General features: G+C 44.4%; 1 protein-coding gene across 1 annotated transcript in view; it reads right to left on the reverse strand.

Annotated features, from left to right (window-relative positions):
* LOC124593808 (ras-related and estrogen-regulated growth inhibitor-like) overlaps positions 1–18,020 on the reverse strand; it is a 128,597-nt gene that overhangs the window by 80,691 nt on the left and 29,886 nt on the right. The window contains exon 3 of the mRNA XM_047132155.1: positions 7,305–7,361. Coding sequence (XP_046988111.1) covers positions 7,305–7,361 — 57 coding nt within the window. The remainder of the gene's footprint in view (positions 1–7,304; positions 7,362–18,020) is intronic.

Here is an 18,020-nt window from a genome sequence, read left to right on the forward strand (position 1 = left end):
CCGGTCAACTGCTGTTAGTGTATGAGAAATCGCTTGGAAACTTTCCTCATGTCAGCACGTTGTAGGTGTCGCCACCGGCGCCAACCTTGTGTGAATGCTCTGAAAAGCTAATCATTTGCATATCACAGCATCTTCTTCCTGTCGGTTAAATTTCGCGTCTGTAGCACGTCATCTTCGTGGTGTAGCAATTTTAATGGCCAGTAGTGTATTTACATCAGACGAAATTGGTCGCCGAGACATCGACGTGAGTTCACTATGATGTTCCTCAAATCACTGTAGCACGGTTATGGCTCCGACATACGGACAATTCTAATGCCGAAAGATGACATCACCGTCGGAGGAGACATCAAACATCAAGGGATGCAGGTAGTTTTCAGCTGTCAGCATGTCTTAAATTACTACCACAGGTACCATGCAAGAGCAGGAGTATGTCTCTCATAGCATAATACTGCTCCTACCAGCATGCGTCCATGGCGCACTGCGCGTTCCGAGCTGCCGTTCACCTCATGGCGGCGTTTGTTTAGATGTCCATCGACCTAGCATAGCAAAAATATGTTTCATCCGAAGCACAGACACGTTTCCATTTACTGACGGCCGAATCCTGGTGGTCCCGTGCCCACTGTAATCGTAATTGACGGTACCGTTGGGTCAACATGTGAACACGTAAGGGTGGTCTGCTGCGGAGCTCCATCTTCAACAATGTACGATGAACGATGTGCGCCGCGCAGAGGGGCCGCGCGGTTAGAGGCGCCATGTCACTGACTGCGGGGCCCCTCCCGGCGCAGGTTAGAGTCTTCCTTCGGGCATGTGTGTGTGTGTGTGTGTGTTGTTCTTAGCATAACTTAGTTTAAGTAGTGTGTAAGTCTAGGGCCGATGACCTATGCAATTTGGTCCCTTAGAAATTCACACACATTTGAACATTTGAACGATGTGCTCCGAAACACTCGTGCGTTCGCCAGAATTGTGCTCTTTCGGCAGGGATGCCACAGATCACCATCTATCCTGCTTTACGGAGTAGGCAAACCTCCGAACCCCACGTTCTGGGAAGAGTCGTGGACATCCAACCATTTAGCACCTAGTGGTAGTTTCACTGTCCTTGTTCCTCTTTCTGTAGATACCCAAGACAGTAGCACGTGAACATTCGACAGCTTCTCCGTTTTCGAGATATTCGTTCACAGGCTCTGCGTAATAATAATCTGCCCTTTGCGAAGGTCGCTTACTCAATGGATTTCCGCATTCGCAGCCCATAACTTCGACCGTGTGATCCTACGTCCAGGTATACTCTTCTTACATATTTTTGTTACTGCGTCACGTGTCCGCAACGCCAGCAGCCGGAATCCAACGTTGTGGTGGGCAGTGGTCTCACTGGTTTGGCTAATCAGTGTATGTGAGCGTAGAGTGGACCAAAACATGTCAGATGAGCAATGCCGCCAGTCGATTTCCGCATACCAAGTCGAGCTAGGTAGGGGTCAGCTACTCAATAACGTTTATACAGCAGTCTTCCGCATTGGCAGGCCTCAGAGATATGGGCCTTTCGTGGTGTACGTAGTTGGAAGAAATGCTTCGGCACAACAGGTAATACTGAACCGGTATAAATACTTGTTGTGTACTGCTTCATACACAACGAAAAGGGGAGGTGGGCTACAGAGTGGTGCAGCAGCTGTCATGGGGGGGGAATCTGCTCAGGAGCAGAAATGATCAGCGAACACGTAAATACAGTAAACAGAAGTTTTAATTATAACTTTCGCCAAGCACTGTAAATAAACTTTACAAAAGAACAAACAACAATAAAGTCAAGCGATCACAAGAAGTAACTAACGAGCATTTAGTATTAGCCCCCCCCCCCTCTCCCCACTACTAATGCACGAGCGAACTCTCGAAGACTAAGACTGAAGACTGTGGAAGGTTGTCTCTGAGACTGGGCCATGTAGCTGATGATGGACATCCTATATCGCAACGTAAGAGGGCGCTCGTAGTCGAAGCCACTGAAGGCGTTGCCTAGCAGGCGACTATAACTGGATCAGCTGGGTATCCGCGCTGCCGCTTTCGGTGCCTGTCAAGCGTACGTCTCCGTTCCCAACTATGAGGCACTGGTGAGGGTGGTACTTCTGAAAACTGGCAACACTATGTGTGAAAGGAGGACTACGCTTATTGTCGGATCCGCGTGGTCATGCAAGCAGCCAACTTGAGAACTGTCATCCACTAACTGCGGTCCTACTGCTGGCGCAAAGTCTGCCGCTGTGGAATTAGCGCCTTCCAGCTGGTGGGCCACACTGGGACCCCTTCAGCATTAGTCAGCCTTCTGACCTGGAGGGCAGCTGGTCGAGACCAGGGCTGTGCAGCCGCTCAACTACCCCTGCCTTGGTGGGCATATTGACGCTATTCGTCCTCGCAAGAGCAGCAATGCAGAGGGTTGCCTTCCTGCGCAAGAATCACGGTAGGTTTCACACCAAGATGGTACACGCTGTACCAAAGTCTCCGCACATCAGCATTCCTGCTCAACTGCTTCACCTTACGAAGCATCTATACAGCGCTGGAACAGGTGCGTATGAAATGGCCATGTGGTTCGGGGGCGGGCGGGGGACCAAGATGTTAATGCTTAGTTCCTATATAAGCTAGGAACCTGCGGGAAAAGGTTTTTCGTTTATCCCGGACCAGCTGCCATTTGTATAGCCATTCGGACATCTGCCTTACTGTCGCCATGTTACAGTGTAATAAGAAAGATTAGAACGACAAACTGAAGCTAGTGATCAGGCAAATTGAACGAATTTAATTTCTTTTGCAAAAGATTTTAATTGGACTGAAATTAATACTCAGCTATTGGTACTATTTTCATGTACACAGTTCGGATTTTAAGGACGTAAACAATTACCCACGTTCGGATTTTGCGTGCAAAGACAGTCTGCCTGAAAGAATTCCGTACTGAAGCGCGACTGATGGTTAAAATCTGGTCCACGTCTGTGTTGGATCTTGATCTTAAACTTTTGGTCCACCGGTGTATCGGACCTTGATCTGATAAGTTTTAACTGTTTGAATAAACGTTGCTTCGTTTGGATTTTAAGAGCAAAAAACAAGTTTTTCTGGGAGCTCTTTGAAGCGTGCCACTTCTATATTTTAAACTTGTACCAGTCGGCTCAAACTTTGCGCTAAGGCAGAAAAATGGATGAAGTCAAAACTAAGTTTTTTTCCCAACAATCTTTAACCTTTATTGAGATACGATGGTTTGTAGTCGAGCTAAACCTAACACGTAAAATTCGTTCCCACGTGCGTAGAACACGCAGAAAACGGTTCAAATGAATCAGATAAATAGAAAGTGCATTTTTACGGTAAAATTAAAAACTCCCCCGCAAAAATCTAGGTTTATTCGGATTTTACGTGCGAACAACACGTTTTTGGTGAATTTATTTAAGCGAGCCGCTTATATGTCTCAAACTTGTGCGAATCGGTTCAGATTTTGCAGAAATGTGGAAAAATGCATGTAATTAATGGTTTTCCTGTTTTTCAGTGAAAGCCGTATCCATTGTCACAATATATGCAACATGGTTCCAAAGCTCCTATCATTTTTCGAAGATTTAAGTGGTGCATGAACTATGTGCACTACCAGAATGAAAAATGCTCCTGTCGCAGCACACAAAAAGGCGAATGTGCCCCAGCCAAAGTTGGTGATGTAAAGAAGGAAACTAACTTTTCGATTTATTTTCAAAGACATTTAAATCAAAACATTTTGACATTTTCTTGCTTTCGTACGAGTTAAGCCTAGCTCCCCAGCAGCTTCACCACACATAGTAAGCAAAATTGGCCTATAATATCATATGACTGAAGAGCATAAGCGTAACGGGTAAAAAAGTTTCGAGTCCTCCCTCGGGCATGGGTGCGTTTGTTGTCCTTAGCGTAAGTTAGTTAGATTAAGTAGTAGGTATGCTAAGGGACCGATGACCGCAGCGGTTTGGTCCCATAAGACCTTACCACAAATTTCCAATTTTTTTTTCAAGATGTTTTGATTTAAAAGACTTTGTTTGGAGCTTCCAGATGAGTTGAAAAACTAGTTCCCAGTTTTTACATCCTTAAAGGGGCCAGGACATATTCGTCCCTTTTTTGTTCTACGACAGGAGCATTTTGATTTCTGGCGTTGTATATACTTCATGTGCCACTTTAAATCTTCGAAATTCCTGAGCTAATTAAACTGCACACAATTCGGCGGACCTAAACCAAGGACTTCAGTCCGAAGGCTGGTTTGATTCAGCTTTCCTTGCTACTTCATCCTTCAGAAGCCTCTACATAGCTATTGCAGCCTACATTCATTTAAACCGGCTTAGTACATTGAAGCACAGGTCTCTCTTTACAATTTTTACCCCAAATCCGCACACACACTCTTCCCCTCATTACCAGTTATCCTATCATCGCCTTTATTCAAGTTGCGCCATAAATTTTTTTCTCTCCGATTAGCTTCAATAACTCTTCATTAGTTAACCAATACAGCCCCGTCATCTTTAGTAACTCTCAGTAGCACACTTTTTAAAAAGTTTCTGTTCTTTTCCTGTCTGTATTGTTCATCATCAATGCTGCACTGCGCACAAGGCTACAGTCCACACAGATACCTTCAGAGAACAGTTCCAAACACTTCACTTCGAGTTTCACAAATGTCCATTTTCACAAAGTATGCTTTTTGTATCGTCCCTACTTCGGCCATAGGCAGTTATTTTGCTGCCTAAATAGCAAAACTTTTCTACTACTTTTAGTAGCTAATTTGCTAATCTAATAGTGTCAGCATCACTTATTTTGATTCGACTAAATTCAATAATATTTATTTTACTTTTGTTTTTGGCTTTGAAAGATACTGACCATTCTGTTTAACTAATCGTCGAAGTTATCTGTCGTCTGTGACAGTACACAGTGACCGACAAATCTAAAAAAAATAAAAAAATTAAAAAAAAATAAAAAAAAAATCGCTGCTTCAGCTTCTATTTTCTTTCCAGATTTCAACTTGATTTTCCCTTACTGCTTGCTCAATGTACAGATTCTGTAAAATGTTAGGTATATCGCATTCGTAGCATCGAATACATTGTCACTTCAAGCATAAGTCTGCGGAGCTGCAGCAGCTTGCCAACTTCGTCCGAATTGGATGGCACTGCCCCTACCTCGGTGTCAAAAAATGTCAAAGTAAACTAATATTTTTTTCTTTTCGCCTCCTACCTGTTAACCAGTCTGCATTTTAAAAATATTTTTCCTGCTATCTTTTGGAGTATCCGTAAAATCAGAACAGTAAGTAAATTCTGACGTTCTTTCGAGGGCAATACTCAAGCGATCTATTGCTTTATAGTTCTTTCTCGTTGAAGCTGTGTTCAGCAATAACTGTTTTACAGATACTAATCGAATCTTTACTGAAACATAAATTTAATTTCTCAAGTCAGTATTAACCATACGACCATTTTCTTTACTAAAAGACCAGAGAGACATGTAGATAGATTTTTTTCTGCTTAAGGCTAAAGTCAAACAGCTAACGTGAACGCTGCAAAAATTGTCACTGAAGTGTCTATAAATCGATATTTGACTACAAATTGTTCCACGAAAGCATTCATAGCTTCGGTGAGGTAGCAATCAAAAACATGCGTAAGATCTCGAAGAACCGAAAAAGTACGAAGCAGAGTACGTAAGCCCGCAGCTCGTGGTCGTGCGGTAGCGTTCTGGCTTCCCGCGCCCGGGTTCCCGGATTCGATTCCCGGCGGCGTCATGGATTTTCTCTGCCTCGTGATGGCTGGGTTTTGTGTGATGTCCATAGGTTAGTTAGGTTTAAGTAGTTCTAAGTTCTAGGGGACTGATGTCCATAGATGTTAAGTCCCATAGTGCTCAGAGCCAGAGTACGTAAATATGTAATAATTCAATGAATATCGGAATATTTGCTATAACAGATGTGCTTCAAGGACAAAATTTCTCCTACTACTAATTAACAAAGCTGTCAGCCTGTGATATAAAAGTAAATCTTTACTGCGAACAAGTGACAAGTAAGTTGTGAAAAATGAAAGTCTAAGTTGTTCAGGTGCAGAATTCATTTACAACATAATCGATTATAATAAACACACTGAAGCGTTTGTGTTTTCCTGTACCCGCTGCTTTTTACTTTAACTGTTTATAATATTGACTGCAGCTTGCCAACAGTAGAAGTGACAAATAAGGTACGACATTACCCATAAACTACGATGAAGGGTTCTCATTATCTACGGTGAAAGAAAGCGAAGTAAAGCGGATAAAATCTCTGCCTACGGCCGCCACAGCTTCGTTAAGAGTAGATGCTTCGTTCGGTGTATCGCCATCCTGATTTCTGTACCTACCGCCTCTAACAAGGCAGACGTAATCCCACAACTGAATGAGGCTTGAAGGACGAACGGGTGAGTTGTTACTTACGCCAGTATTCCACGAACTGCCCCCGGTAGCGTTGGTCTCTTAACAGCGGGAGACTTAACACCGGACTTTCTCTCCCTTGTATAGCGGAATTCTTCGAACTGCTGTTGTTATTGTCCCAACTCTCAATCTCCTCTTGGTCTCCTCGAGAAAGGTTAAGGAAGAATCATAGAATTTGAACAAAACTATATATTAAAATATTTCCGGAAATAAATTGCAATTAGTGCTAGCATGGATAGATTTTGTTTATATAGCGACATCCTCTTACATATGTCCATAAACAACAAGATACCGCTACATTTCGAATCGTATTGGGAAGGATTACCTTTGTCACATATAGTGTAAATTCAGAAACGGCTTGTGACCTCTTGTTCATATGACATCACTGTGTATATTCTTCAGTCGAAGGTTTCGTGGTTTTGGTAATATTAAAAAAAATGAAAGAATGAAACATCTTCTCACATACATGAACGATTCACACCCTAGTAAGACAAAGGTAAATCAGTGAAATCGAACAACATTTCGGCACCACAGTCTTGAATTTCAGGAAACCAGCAGATGCGTTCATTTTTTTTAAAAAAAAAGTTGTAGGCAGAGCCTGCGGGAAGTACAAACCTAAAAGTTTCAACGAAAATATTGACCTAAAAGCTCTATACTGTTGTAAGACCTGCGTAATCCGTCTGTTATGTTTCCAATTAGTAACTCTGTATTTACTGGAATGGTGCTCAGTTACAACGGAAAACAAAGAGAATTTTTTCAAGTATCTGTGCAGGAATGTATTAACTTCCTTGTTAAATTATTTTCCTTACAATAGCTAAATATGCAGCTTGAAATGAGCATGTGATCTACCTCGAAAAAGAATAAAACAATCTGAATGTTATTTACGTGAAGTATTAGTCACTTACCAGTATCAGACCGATATTCGCCTATATATCGCCTGGTCAGGTAACGGACAGTCAAGGCTGAAACATAATAAAGTATCGTTTCAGAACGTGATATAATATAAAGAGCTACAATCAGGCAACAGATAGATTTCCTAGAACGGCGAAAGGGTGTAACAGACCAAAGTCACTTAGAGACAGAAATATTAGAAAGTATCACCCATAGTCTAGAGCAATAAAATTCAGGTGAAAGGAATAAATTGTACACAGATGTGAGCAAAGACTCTCCTGACAACGTGTATTACATTTCTGACCGTTAAATTGCAGTGTCAGGCAGGATAGCAAATAAAGAAGCTTCGCTTATTGTGCATGTGAAGATCACTAAGAAGAATACATGATCAAATTTGTATGCGGTTTAGATGCGACTTCGATAGTTGCAGTGGACATCAAAGTTCCATGGAAACTGCCTTGACTAAAGATGCACTCTTTACATATGAACAAAACCCAAAGAAATAATGTTACGCTATCTGACTATCGTCAGGAATAATTGATCACAGACACTCATGCATAACGCAATGGAAATTCTCTTGTAATCTGAAATGGTCTACTATTCACTACGGTGACCCGGGAATATAGCGCTATCACGGAACATAATAATGAGGCGACAAAACACGAGCTACATAGAAACTCTGGAAGCAAACTCACCTTCCTAAATCTGCAAATGATTTACTAATACTAAGAAAGACTTGTTATATGAATTAATTGCTCGGAGCAAAAGTGGCTTCAATTGAACCATCAACCGAATTAAAGAATATACTTGTAGTTACCTTTGCATAAGACGTTAGAGCAAGACTTATGGTTACTCCGTACTGACATCACTTTTCATTTAAATTGATGAAAGTAACGAAGTAACAAGGAAGACACAAGATTTACTTTTAGTTTCGGGAATATTATTAGGTCTCAAAATGCACAAGGATTCTACAGAGAACAGTTAGATTAATGTCGCATGATTCACGTGGTATCCTCAGCACAGAGATACAAACACGTGTTCCATAACGTGGATCTGAAAAAAAAACGTCGTATCGGCCTGCTACATCCGATCTCAAATCAGAATCATAGCCAAACAAAGCGTGGTCCGTGACTATCATCCTGATAGTCGTTCGATAACATAGCCTAAGCAAGCACACTGTTGTAATATAGCTCAGAAGCTCGTAAAATAAAGACGGGTGTGATTTGTCCTTTTCTCCAAGACCTGGGCTCGGTTTTCTGTTCTAGAAATCTACGATAGATTATAGTTAGAAGAGAAGCTAACTCAGCTGCGAATTCGATATAAAACCTGACAGGGATTCCATCGGGCCCTGGAGCTATGTTCAATTTTAATGATTTCAGCTGTTTCGCAACACCATTGACACTAATACTTATTTCATTCATCTTTTCAATGGTACGAGAGTTAAATTGGGGAAAAGCCTCCAAAGATCTCCAAAATGCAAATTGGCCAGTTAACCACTTCCCCCAGCCGCCTCGGTTGTATAAGAAAAATCCAGTGTCTGAGAAACGTTTGGAGATCTTTATTACACCTCATAGCTAGGACTAACAAGCTCCAAGGCAGAAGCGATTTAGATAAAGATCTTTGAGATTGTATCTGTTCGCTTGTTGCTGTGGGAGGAGACATGACTTGGGAAAAATCATCTTCACCCTCTGCAAAAAAGCCAATAATTAGCGGTTTCTTTTTTTCAGAGACACACGTTTCTTAACTCTTGCCCTGGTCCGACATGAGTTTGTGCTGTCGTGTGGGAGGTGAAATTTAGCCCCCCTAGATCAATGTGATTGGCTCAAGATGGAGTGAAAGCAGTGCCGTTCGTGCACTTTGAGGGAAAACTGATTTTTTTTTTTTTTTCTGGAGAGGTGCGAGGCACTCGGTTGCGGGACTTTGGTCTAGTAAGCACTTCTGGTCGAAGCTCTGGCATGTGTGGTTGGTTCTTGGGACCTGTCCTGAGACTGACTTCACTTGCGAGTGGTTTGGACTCAGGAGCCTATGGTAAAGTTCTTACTGTACCGGCAGTGTGACATCCAATGTCTCGGACTGCTCATTTGCCGAGGGCACACTTATTCGTTTTTGGTTTACCAGTCTTGACGTTTGGTATCCTTGTGTGCTCTGTCGTATAAATGAGCCAAAATGGTGCTTGGTACGATCAGCGAATGGGTGTCACTCACTGAAATCTACCGTGATTTCAGGGCTCTGGTGGAGAGTAGATTGCGATCCTTCTGCCTGACCACTAGGCCATGAGACTTTTGCATTTCTGTCGTGGCTGCTATGGATTCATAGTTGCTGCCTTCACATGTCCCCTCTACCGTACACATCTCGCCAGCTGCAAGTTACATCACCGCACGAAGAAAACAGGGTAACGTACTGCCGCACTCTCATTGTCAGGGTGTGCAGACCTCAATCGCCACTTGCTCTCAGCTGCACCTCTGTAGAGAAACTTCAGTAGATTTGATCAGTCAAAGTCTGCTCAGCGTCAGATCAATTCAGATTGCATTATCCACATTTTTAGGGCCAGAGTACTTGACTCACTCCACTAGTTAAATTGTCTCTGCCACCCAGGATCCTCGTCCAGAGTAGTCTTAAATCACCTGTTAGTTGCTTATGGTATTCAACCAATAACTTGTTTAGCATAATTTATGTCTGTTTTGAGAAAATGGCGATTGAGGTCTGCACATCCTGACAATGCCAGAGCGATAATACGTTCCAGATTGTAGCGCCTAGAACCGCTCGGCCACCGCGCCCGGCATCTGAGATCATTTCGAATAGTCACACCCAGATACTTGACGGACGTTACCGCTTCCAAAGACTGGGCATTTATTTTGTACTCGTACATTAGTGGGGATTTTCGCCTTGTTATACGCAGTAGGTTACACTTACTAACATCGAGAGACAACTGCCAGTCATTACACCACGCATTTATTTTCTACAAATCCTCATTGATTTGTACACAACTTTCGTGTGATACTACTTTCCTGTAGACTACAGCATCATCGGCAAACAGTCTAAGGCCGATGTCAATACCATCAACCAGATCGTTTATGTAAATCGTAAAAAGCAGAGGACCTATTACGCTGCCGTGGGGCACACTTGAAGTTACGCTTGCATCTGTTGAAGTGACCCCGTTCAGGACGACATACTGCTCCCTGTCCGTTAGAAAACTTTCTATTTAACCGTGCGTATGTCATCGCATAGACCGTAAGCGTGCACTTTTTGTAGCAAGCGACAGTGCGGAACTGAGTCGAACGCGTTTCGAAAGTCGAGAAATATGGCATCAACCTGGAAGCTATATCTAGAGCCTACTGTATTTCATGCACAAAGAGGGCCAGCTGTGTCTCGCATGACCGCTGTTTCCTAAAACCGTGCTGGTTTCTGCAGATGAGCTTCTCAGAGTCTAGAAAGGTCATTATTCTTTCTGAAGAAGATACCGTTAGTGGTACCGAAACGTGGTCAAGACTTATTACAATAAAGTTTATGTAACCGATTGGCTATATATGATGAAACACACACATATATAACGGAAGCAAATCCTAATTCTGGAAATTGAAAATTTTTGTTATTAGAAACCTTGCGCAAACTCTTTCTTATAAATGCCGTCTAAGAATTGGCAACCTTGCATAAACATTACATAAACATACCGTCTAAGGTCGTAGTTGCGATAGCGAGTCCACGCGAAGAAACTACTTCTGAAGGGGAGCGTTCTGTAGTCCATTTCGTACTTCCGCAGAGTGTACAACCATCGGAAGTATTAAATATGCTCTCGGGTGAGCAAACAATAAGCAGTAGTTGCACGAAACGAACGAGTTTTTACGCATGGCTGAAAAAGTTTAAAAGCGGCCTCAAAAGCGTAACCGAAGAGACCCGCTCCGGGAGTCCCGTAGCGGTGACGAACTCCCCGATGAGGGCTCGTTTCTATTGACTTATGGAATACTGACGACTTAAAATTGAACACATTGTAGGAAATGTCCAGTAAGCGTGGGCACAACTCGGTCTCTCACCCCAAAGAAATTAAAATACGGTAAGACTTCTGCAGGGTAGGTTCCAGAGATTTTAACGTTCATCGTAAAGAAGAGTAATTTCGCAATCACCCTGACACCAAAACAAATTTCAACAGCAAAGATGATGAATGTTTGGGTCTATTGTCCTATAAAATCATGTTAATCATTCACCGTTGGAGTGCCTATTGCCACGGTTCGATATTTTTAATTGGGAGGACCAACGCACTGACTGTCTGCAGCTTATACTGCTCGGGCACGATTGGGAAGCACGTCAAAAAACAGGGTACCCTCCGCCACGTACCGTACGGTGGCTTACGAAGTATCTCTGTAATAATGCTCGATCTTATACATCACTGCTGACATTGCAAACAGCCGGCGAGGATAGTGGCGAGCTACTTATAGACCTTCGGAAGGCCGATCTCTGTGACCGAGCGGTTCTAGGAACTTCAGTCCGGAACCGCGCGACTGCTGCAGTGGCACATTCGACTCCTGCCTCGGGCACGGATGTGTGTGATATCCTTAGGTTAGTTATGTTTAAGTAGTTATAAGTTCTAGGGTACTGATGACCTCAAAAGTTACGTCCCGTAGTGCTCAGAGCCATTTGAACCATTTTTTTTTTTTGACCTTCGGATTGTTATCTGGTTGATCCTATGAAAGACTAGTTGCGTGGCATCAAGTTCAACTACAACTAACAGGTAAAGAAAAAAGTACGAAACTAGTTTCGATGTCAAGGTAATGAATACTTCGCTGAGGGGATAAGACTAGTAAGAAGATGGGACAAGTGCGTAGAATTTCGCAGTGATTATTGGTACGTTCCGTTTAGATCTATCTATTGTCAGCTTCGTTTCAGACTCTTTGAGCAGTCTGTCGTCGCGAGAGGGCGCGCGGGGCAAAATGGATGCTCTTCTTAAGCCGTGCGCAAGCTCGGATTGTGAAGGTTGTGACAGCTGCGGGCTGGACGGAGCGCGCTCGATGCTGGTGCCTGGCAGCCATCTTGGACGCTTGACGTGATCCTCCCTGAGGCAGCGCGGTGCAAGACAGAGGCACCTGCGGAGGAGGTGTAGCGCTGTTGTCGGCGTGAACGAGGACGAGCACCGCAGAACAAAGATACCCGCGTCTGAACGAGGAAGGGCGTGGTGCCGGGCGTGGTCTCTGCATTAAGCCGAGGGCGGTGGCCCTAATGGCCGTCTTGTTCATCAGAAGTTGGTGAGCATCTGCCAGATTTTTCTGTTTCCTCTAAACACAAAGTTGCCTCCAGCTGTTACTTTGGCTGTCAACATAGACAAGTTTAAGTGCCCTTGTACAGACTGTATCTAAAACATTTTTGTAGGATACGCGGTCGGCTGTGGTGCTACTCAACTTTAAATCCTCCAAAGAAAAGTAAAAATTCAGCTTACGTCGTAACGGTTCTGTTCCATTGACTGAGTGCGTGTCTCGTGGTCGTTAGGCCAGTTATTGAGGCCGTGATTCGATTCAGTTGTAAGGTGGCTATAATTTCGCACCTTACAAGCACTCATCCACATACTTTGCCGTGAACTACAACCACAATTAGGTATCATTTGATAAGTTGTACATCGTATGTATGAATATTTAAAGGAGACTGACGTTGTCACGTACGCCTTGTAAATAATTGTTAACGCTTATTCCATGAAAGGAGCCGGAATGTCTTCATTAACAGAAAGGCTTAATGAATGATTGCCTGTACTAGTAGAGGTTGGAACCCCAGTGGAGATGAAGGACTCAAGTTCTGGGATGGCCCGCACAGGTGGTGGTCCTGCTTAAACACATGTAGCAGCTTGACGGACGTCGTGGCACCTGAGCTCTGGAGCACAATAGGGTGACGGGCGGCCGCTATTGTAGCAGGACCAGAAGAATAACCGGGAACTCTGTAAATCTTGGACGCAGGTGAGAGGAACGAAGAAGCGGCACATCGGAAACCACGCAGGCTGGGTTGTCTCCAAGGATTTTTACTAAGAAGCGCACCATTGTAAGAGTATAGGTTCTTCCTCGCAAACTTTCCACGCTGTACGACAAAAGAATAAAATATGGCTGGTCGGCGTTCGGAAGAATCTGTAGAGAGGGAGAATATTCCGTGGTTTCGGGAATGTGATTCTTTTCCGGAGTTACGAGGATAGGGAGCCGAGCCTCGCTGGAAAGCCGGCCGCAGTGGCCGAGCGGTAGTAGGCGCTACAGTCTGGAACCGCCCGACCGCTGCGGTCGCAGGTTCGAATCCTGCCTCGGGCATGGATATGTGTGATGTCCTTAGGTTAGTTAGGTTTAAGTAGTTCTACGTTCTAGGGGACTGATGACCTCAGCAGTTAAGTACCATAGTGCTCCGAGCCATTTGAACCTTGCTGGAAAGCCAGCGGTGGATAGACGAGGTCTTTCGTTGTGAGCGCCCGTATGTGACGGTCGCTCGGTATCAGCTTTGATGGTACAGATGGACTTGCTGTCTTTGCTCTCAGCCACTGTACTGTTGCGAACCTATACGATTCTGGACTTCACCTCCGGGTTGGAAGTCGTCGTTGAGTAGGCAGCATTCAATAACTGAGAGCACTTCTTCTGCCTATACTTACGATGAGACGTTATTTGAACTCCGTCCTTCAACGTTCTTTGGTAACCATGCATAAACATTATATATATATATATATATATATATATATATATATACACTCCTGGAAATGGAAAAAAGAACACATTGACACCGGTGTGTCAGACCCACCATACTTGCTCCGGACACTGCGAGAGGGCTGTACAAGCAATGATCACACGCACGGCACAGCGGACACACCAGGAACCGCGGTGTTGGCCGTCGAATGGCGCTAGCTGCGCAGCATTTGTGCACCACCGCCGTCAGTGTCAGCCAGTTTGCCGTGGCATACGGAGCTCCATCGCAGTCTTTAACACTGGTAGCATGCCGCGACAGCGTGGACGTGAACCGTATGTGCAGTTGACGGACTTTGAGCGAGGGCGTATAGTGGGCATGCGGGAGGCCGGGTGGACGTACCGCCGAATTCCTCAACACGTGGGGCGTGAGGTCTCCACAGTACATCGATGTTGTCGCCAGTGGTCGGCGGAAGGTGCACGTGCCCGTCGACCTGGGACCGGACCGCAGCGACGCACGGATGCACGACAAGACCGTAGGATCCTACGCAGTGCCGTAGGGGACCGCACCGCCACTTCCCAGCAAATTTGGGACACTGTTGCTCCTGGGGTATCGGCGAGGACCATTCGCAACCGTCTCTATGAAGCTGGGCTACGGTCCCGCACACCGTTAGGCCGTCTTCCGCTCACGCCCCAACATCGTGCAGCCCACCTCCAGTGGTGTCGCGACAGGCGTGAATGGAGGGACGAATGGAGACGTGTCGTCTTCAGCGATGAGAGTCGCTTCTGCCTTGGTGCCAATGATGGTCGTATGCGTGTTTGGCGCCGTGCAGGTGAGCGCCACAATCAGGACTGCATACGACCGAGGCACACAGAGCCAACACCCGGCATCATGGTGTGGGGAGCGATCTCCTACACTGGCCGTACACCACTGGTGATCGTCGAGGGGACACTGAATAGTGCACGGTACATCCAAACCGTCATCGAACCCATCGTTCTACCATTCCTAGACCGGCAAGGGAACTTGCTGTTCCAACAGGACAATGCACGTCCGCATGTATCCCGTGCCACCCAACGTGCTCTAGAAGGTGTAAGTCAACTACCCTGGCCAGCAAGATCTCCGGATCTGTCCCCCATTGAGCATGTTTGGGACTGGATGAAGCGTCGTCTCACGCGGTCTGCACGTCCAGCACGAACGCTGGTCCAACTGAGGCGCCAGGTGGAAATGGCATGGCAAGCCGTTCCACAGGACTACATCCAGCATCTCTACGATCGTCTCCATGGGAGAATAGCAGCCTGCATTGCTGCGAAAGGTGGATATACACTGTACTAGTGCCGACATTGTGCATGCTCTGTTGCCTGTGTCTATGTGCCTGTGGTTCTGTCAGTGTGATCATGTGATGTATCTGACCCCAGGAATGTGTCAATAAAGTTTCCCCTTCCTGGGACAATGAATTCACGGTGTTCTTATTTCAATTTCCAGGAGTGTATATGAAAGAGAATTAAGAGATCCTAATATCTGCTCCAGGGGGTAGTCAGACAGGGCGAAATCATCATATCAGCGTTTGTTATTTTCTGTTGCGCACATTCATTTTACACCCACCTGCAGTAGCATCTTGGACAATATTAAACTGTCCAATGTAATTGTTTTATATTGCGTAAAACTGAATCACTTTTGATATGTACGCGCCAGTTCTTGCGAGAGACGTTAGAGCAAGTGTACATGATTTGCTTCATTATTAAACCGTGCACTGTTACCTTATTGCGTTTGCTAGAATTGAATCCCTTTGCTATTTACGAGCCATTTATTGCTAGGCACGTTACAGGAAAATTCTTGACGTACATTATTTTCTTCAGTATTAATCTGTACACTACTACATTTTTTGTGTCTGCTAAAACAAAGTCATATTTGGTATTTATGAGCATTTCTTGTGAAGCACGGTACAGGAAGATTTCGGTGCATATGATTGATTTATCATGGCACGTAAGCTTACTGTATTTTTTGTCTGTTACGGAGCATAAATTGTCTACTGTGTACTGTAAGGCGTCCCAGTGCAAGGTGCGGCTCACAGGCAAGTTTTACATGTGTGCTGGTTACGAAGTTTGGCTTCGGCCTGGTATGCCGCATTCACGAGCAACTGCCGCTGCTTCATTTTCCTTAGTTATTACTACGGTAACGTCTACATCTACATTTACATCCATACTCCGCAAGCCACCTATCGGTGTGTGGCGTAGGGTACCTTGAGTACCTCTATCGTTTCTCCCTTCTATTCCAGTCTTGTATTGTTCGTGGAAAGAAACATTGTCGGTATGCCTCTGTGTGGGCTCTGATCTCTCTGTTTTTATCCTCATGGTCCCTTCGCGAAATATATGTAGGGGGGAGCAATATACTGCTTGATTCCTCAGTGTAAGTATGTTCACGAAACTTCAACAAAAGCCCGTACCGAGCTACTGAGCGTCTCTCTTGCAGAGTCTTCCACTGGAATTTATCTATCATCTCCGTAACGCTTTCGCGATTACTAAATGATTCTGTAACGAAGCGCGCTGCTCTCCGTTGGATCTTCTCTATCTCTTCTGTAAACCCTATCTGGCACGGATCCCACACCGGTGAGCAGTATTCAAGCAGTGGGCGAACACGTGTACTGTAATATCTTGTCTTTAAGATCTGGCCAGATCACTAAAGTTATTCCTGAACATTTTGGGTTGCACCTTAATTAAACTGTCAGTTGCGCTTTAATGATTTCAATCAATTTACTTGTCTTTTTAATTTAAAATTTTTTATTGCAGTTATCCATTGCGTTAAAGATTTTAACCAGTCCACTTAATTTGAATTTAAAATCTATGTTAGTAAATGTCAATAGTGTTCAAGATGTTGGTCAATTTCCATGTCTTTAAATGTTAACTATTTTATTTGTAACTATCTTAAAGATTTCTGAGTGGATAAAAGAGTTTTGTGACTACAGTTAACAATTACATCTTAAAGATTTCTGACTAATTAACTTGTTCTCTCCTGTAGCTATGTTGTTCAAGTATTAATGTACGCAAGTATTTGACTTTCAGTAAATGGTTATAAGTGAAATCTTAAGGCAAAGACCCAGTGACTTGTCAGCTACAGATCCCTGTATCCAAGGTTTCCTGCTCAGCCGCACTTAGTGCACATCATTACGCGAAAAAAGACAAAAATCGTTTTGATTTAATAAACCGCAGCTATTTGTTTAGTTATTGAATGATAATCGTAGTGACCGGCCGCTGTGGTAGAGCGGATCTAAGCGCTTCAGTCCGGAAAACCGCTGCTACTACGATCGCAGGTTCGAATCCTGCCTCGGGCATGGATGTGTGTGAAGTCCTTAGGCTAGTTAGGTTTAAGTACCGGGTGATCAAAAAGTCAGTATAAATTTGAAAACTTAATAAACCACGGAATAATGTAGATAGAGAGGTAAAAATTGACACACATGGTTGGAATGACATGGGGTTTTATTAGAACAAAAAAAAAAAACAAGGTTCACAAAATGTCCGACATATGGCGCTGGACAGCAAAACGTCAGTGACTGCGCATGACAATCGTCTATAAAAGGAGCTGTAATGAGAGAGAGATTCAGATGCGCCAGCAGTCGCAGCATGTTGACGTTTCCTGAAAAGGCGCTTTTAGTGAGGCTGTATTATCAGAATGGGGAATGTGCTAGTTCAGCGTTACGATGCTATCGCCATAGGAAGGGGATTCGACGGGTAAAGGTCCGTTGACAAATGCCGCTGTGGCGAGAATGATTTCGAAGTTCGAAGGCACGGGTTGTTTAGACCCCGTAGTGGCCGACCGAGCACAAGGCGTAATGCTGCTGAGACAGTTCAGGAAGAAATGGGAGACTGTAGCGGATTCGTCTATGGACGTGGAAATCAGCGATCGTGCAGTCGCACGTCGCACCGGCATTCCATACACTACTGTTTGGTTGGCACTGAGGCGTACCCTCCGATGCTATCCGTACAAAATCCATCGGCATCATGAACTGTTACCTGGCGATTTAGTGAAGCGGAGGGCATTTGCGGTGTGGGCGTTTCAAAATATGGAGGAAGATGACGATCGGTTGAGTAACGTGTCGT

Source organism: Schistocerca americana, chromosome 2 (genome assembly GCF_021461395.2).
Source record: "Schistocerca americana isolate TAMUIC-IGC-003095 chromosome 2, iqSchAmer2.1, whole genome shotgun sequence".
Classification (NCBI taxonomy): Eukaryota; Metazoa; Arthropoda; class Insecta; order Orthoptera; family Acrididae; genus Schistocerca; species Schistocerca americana.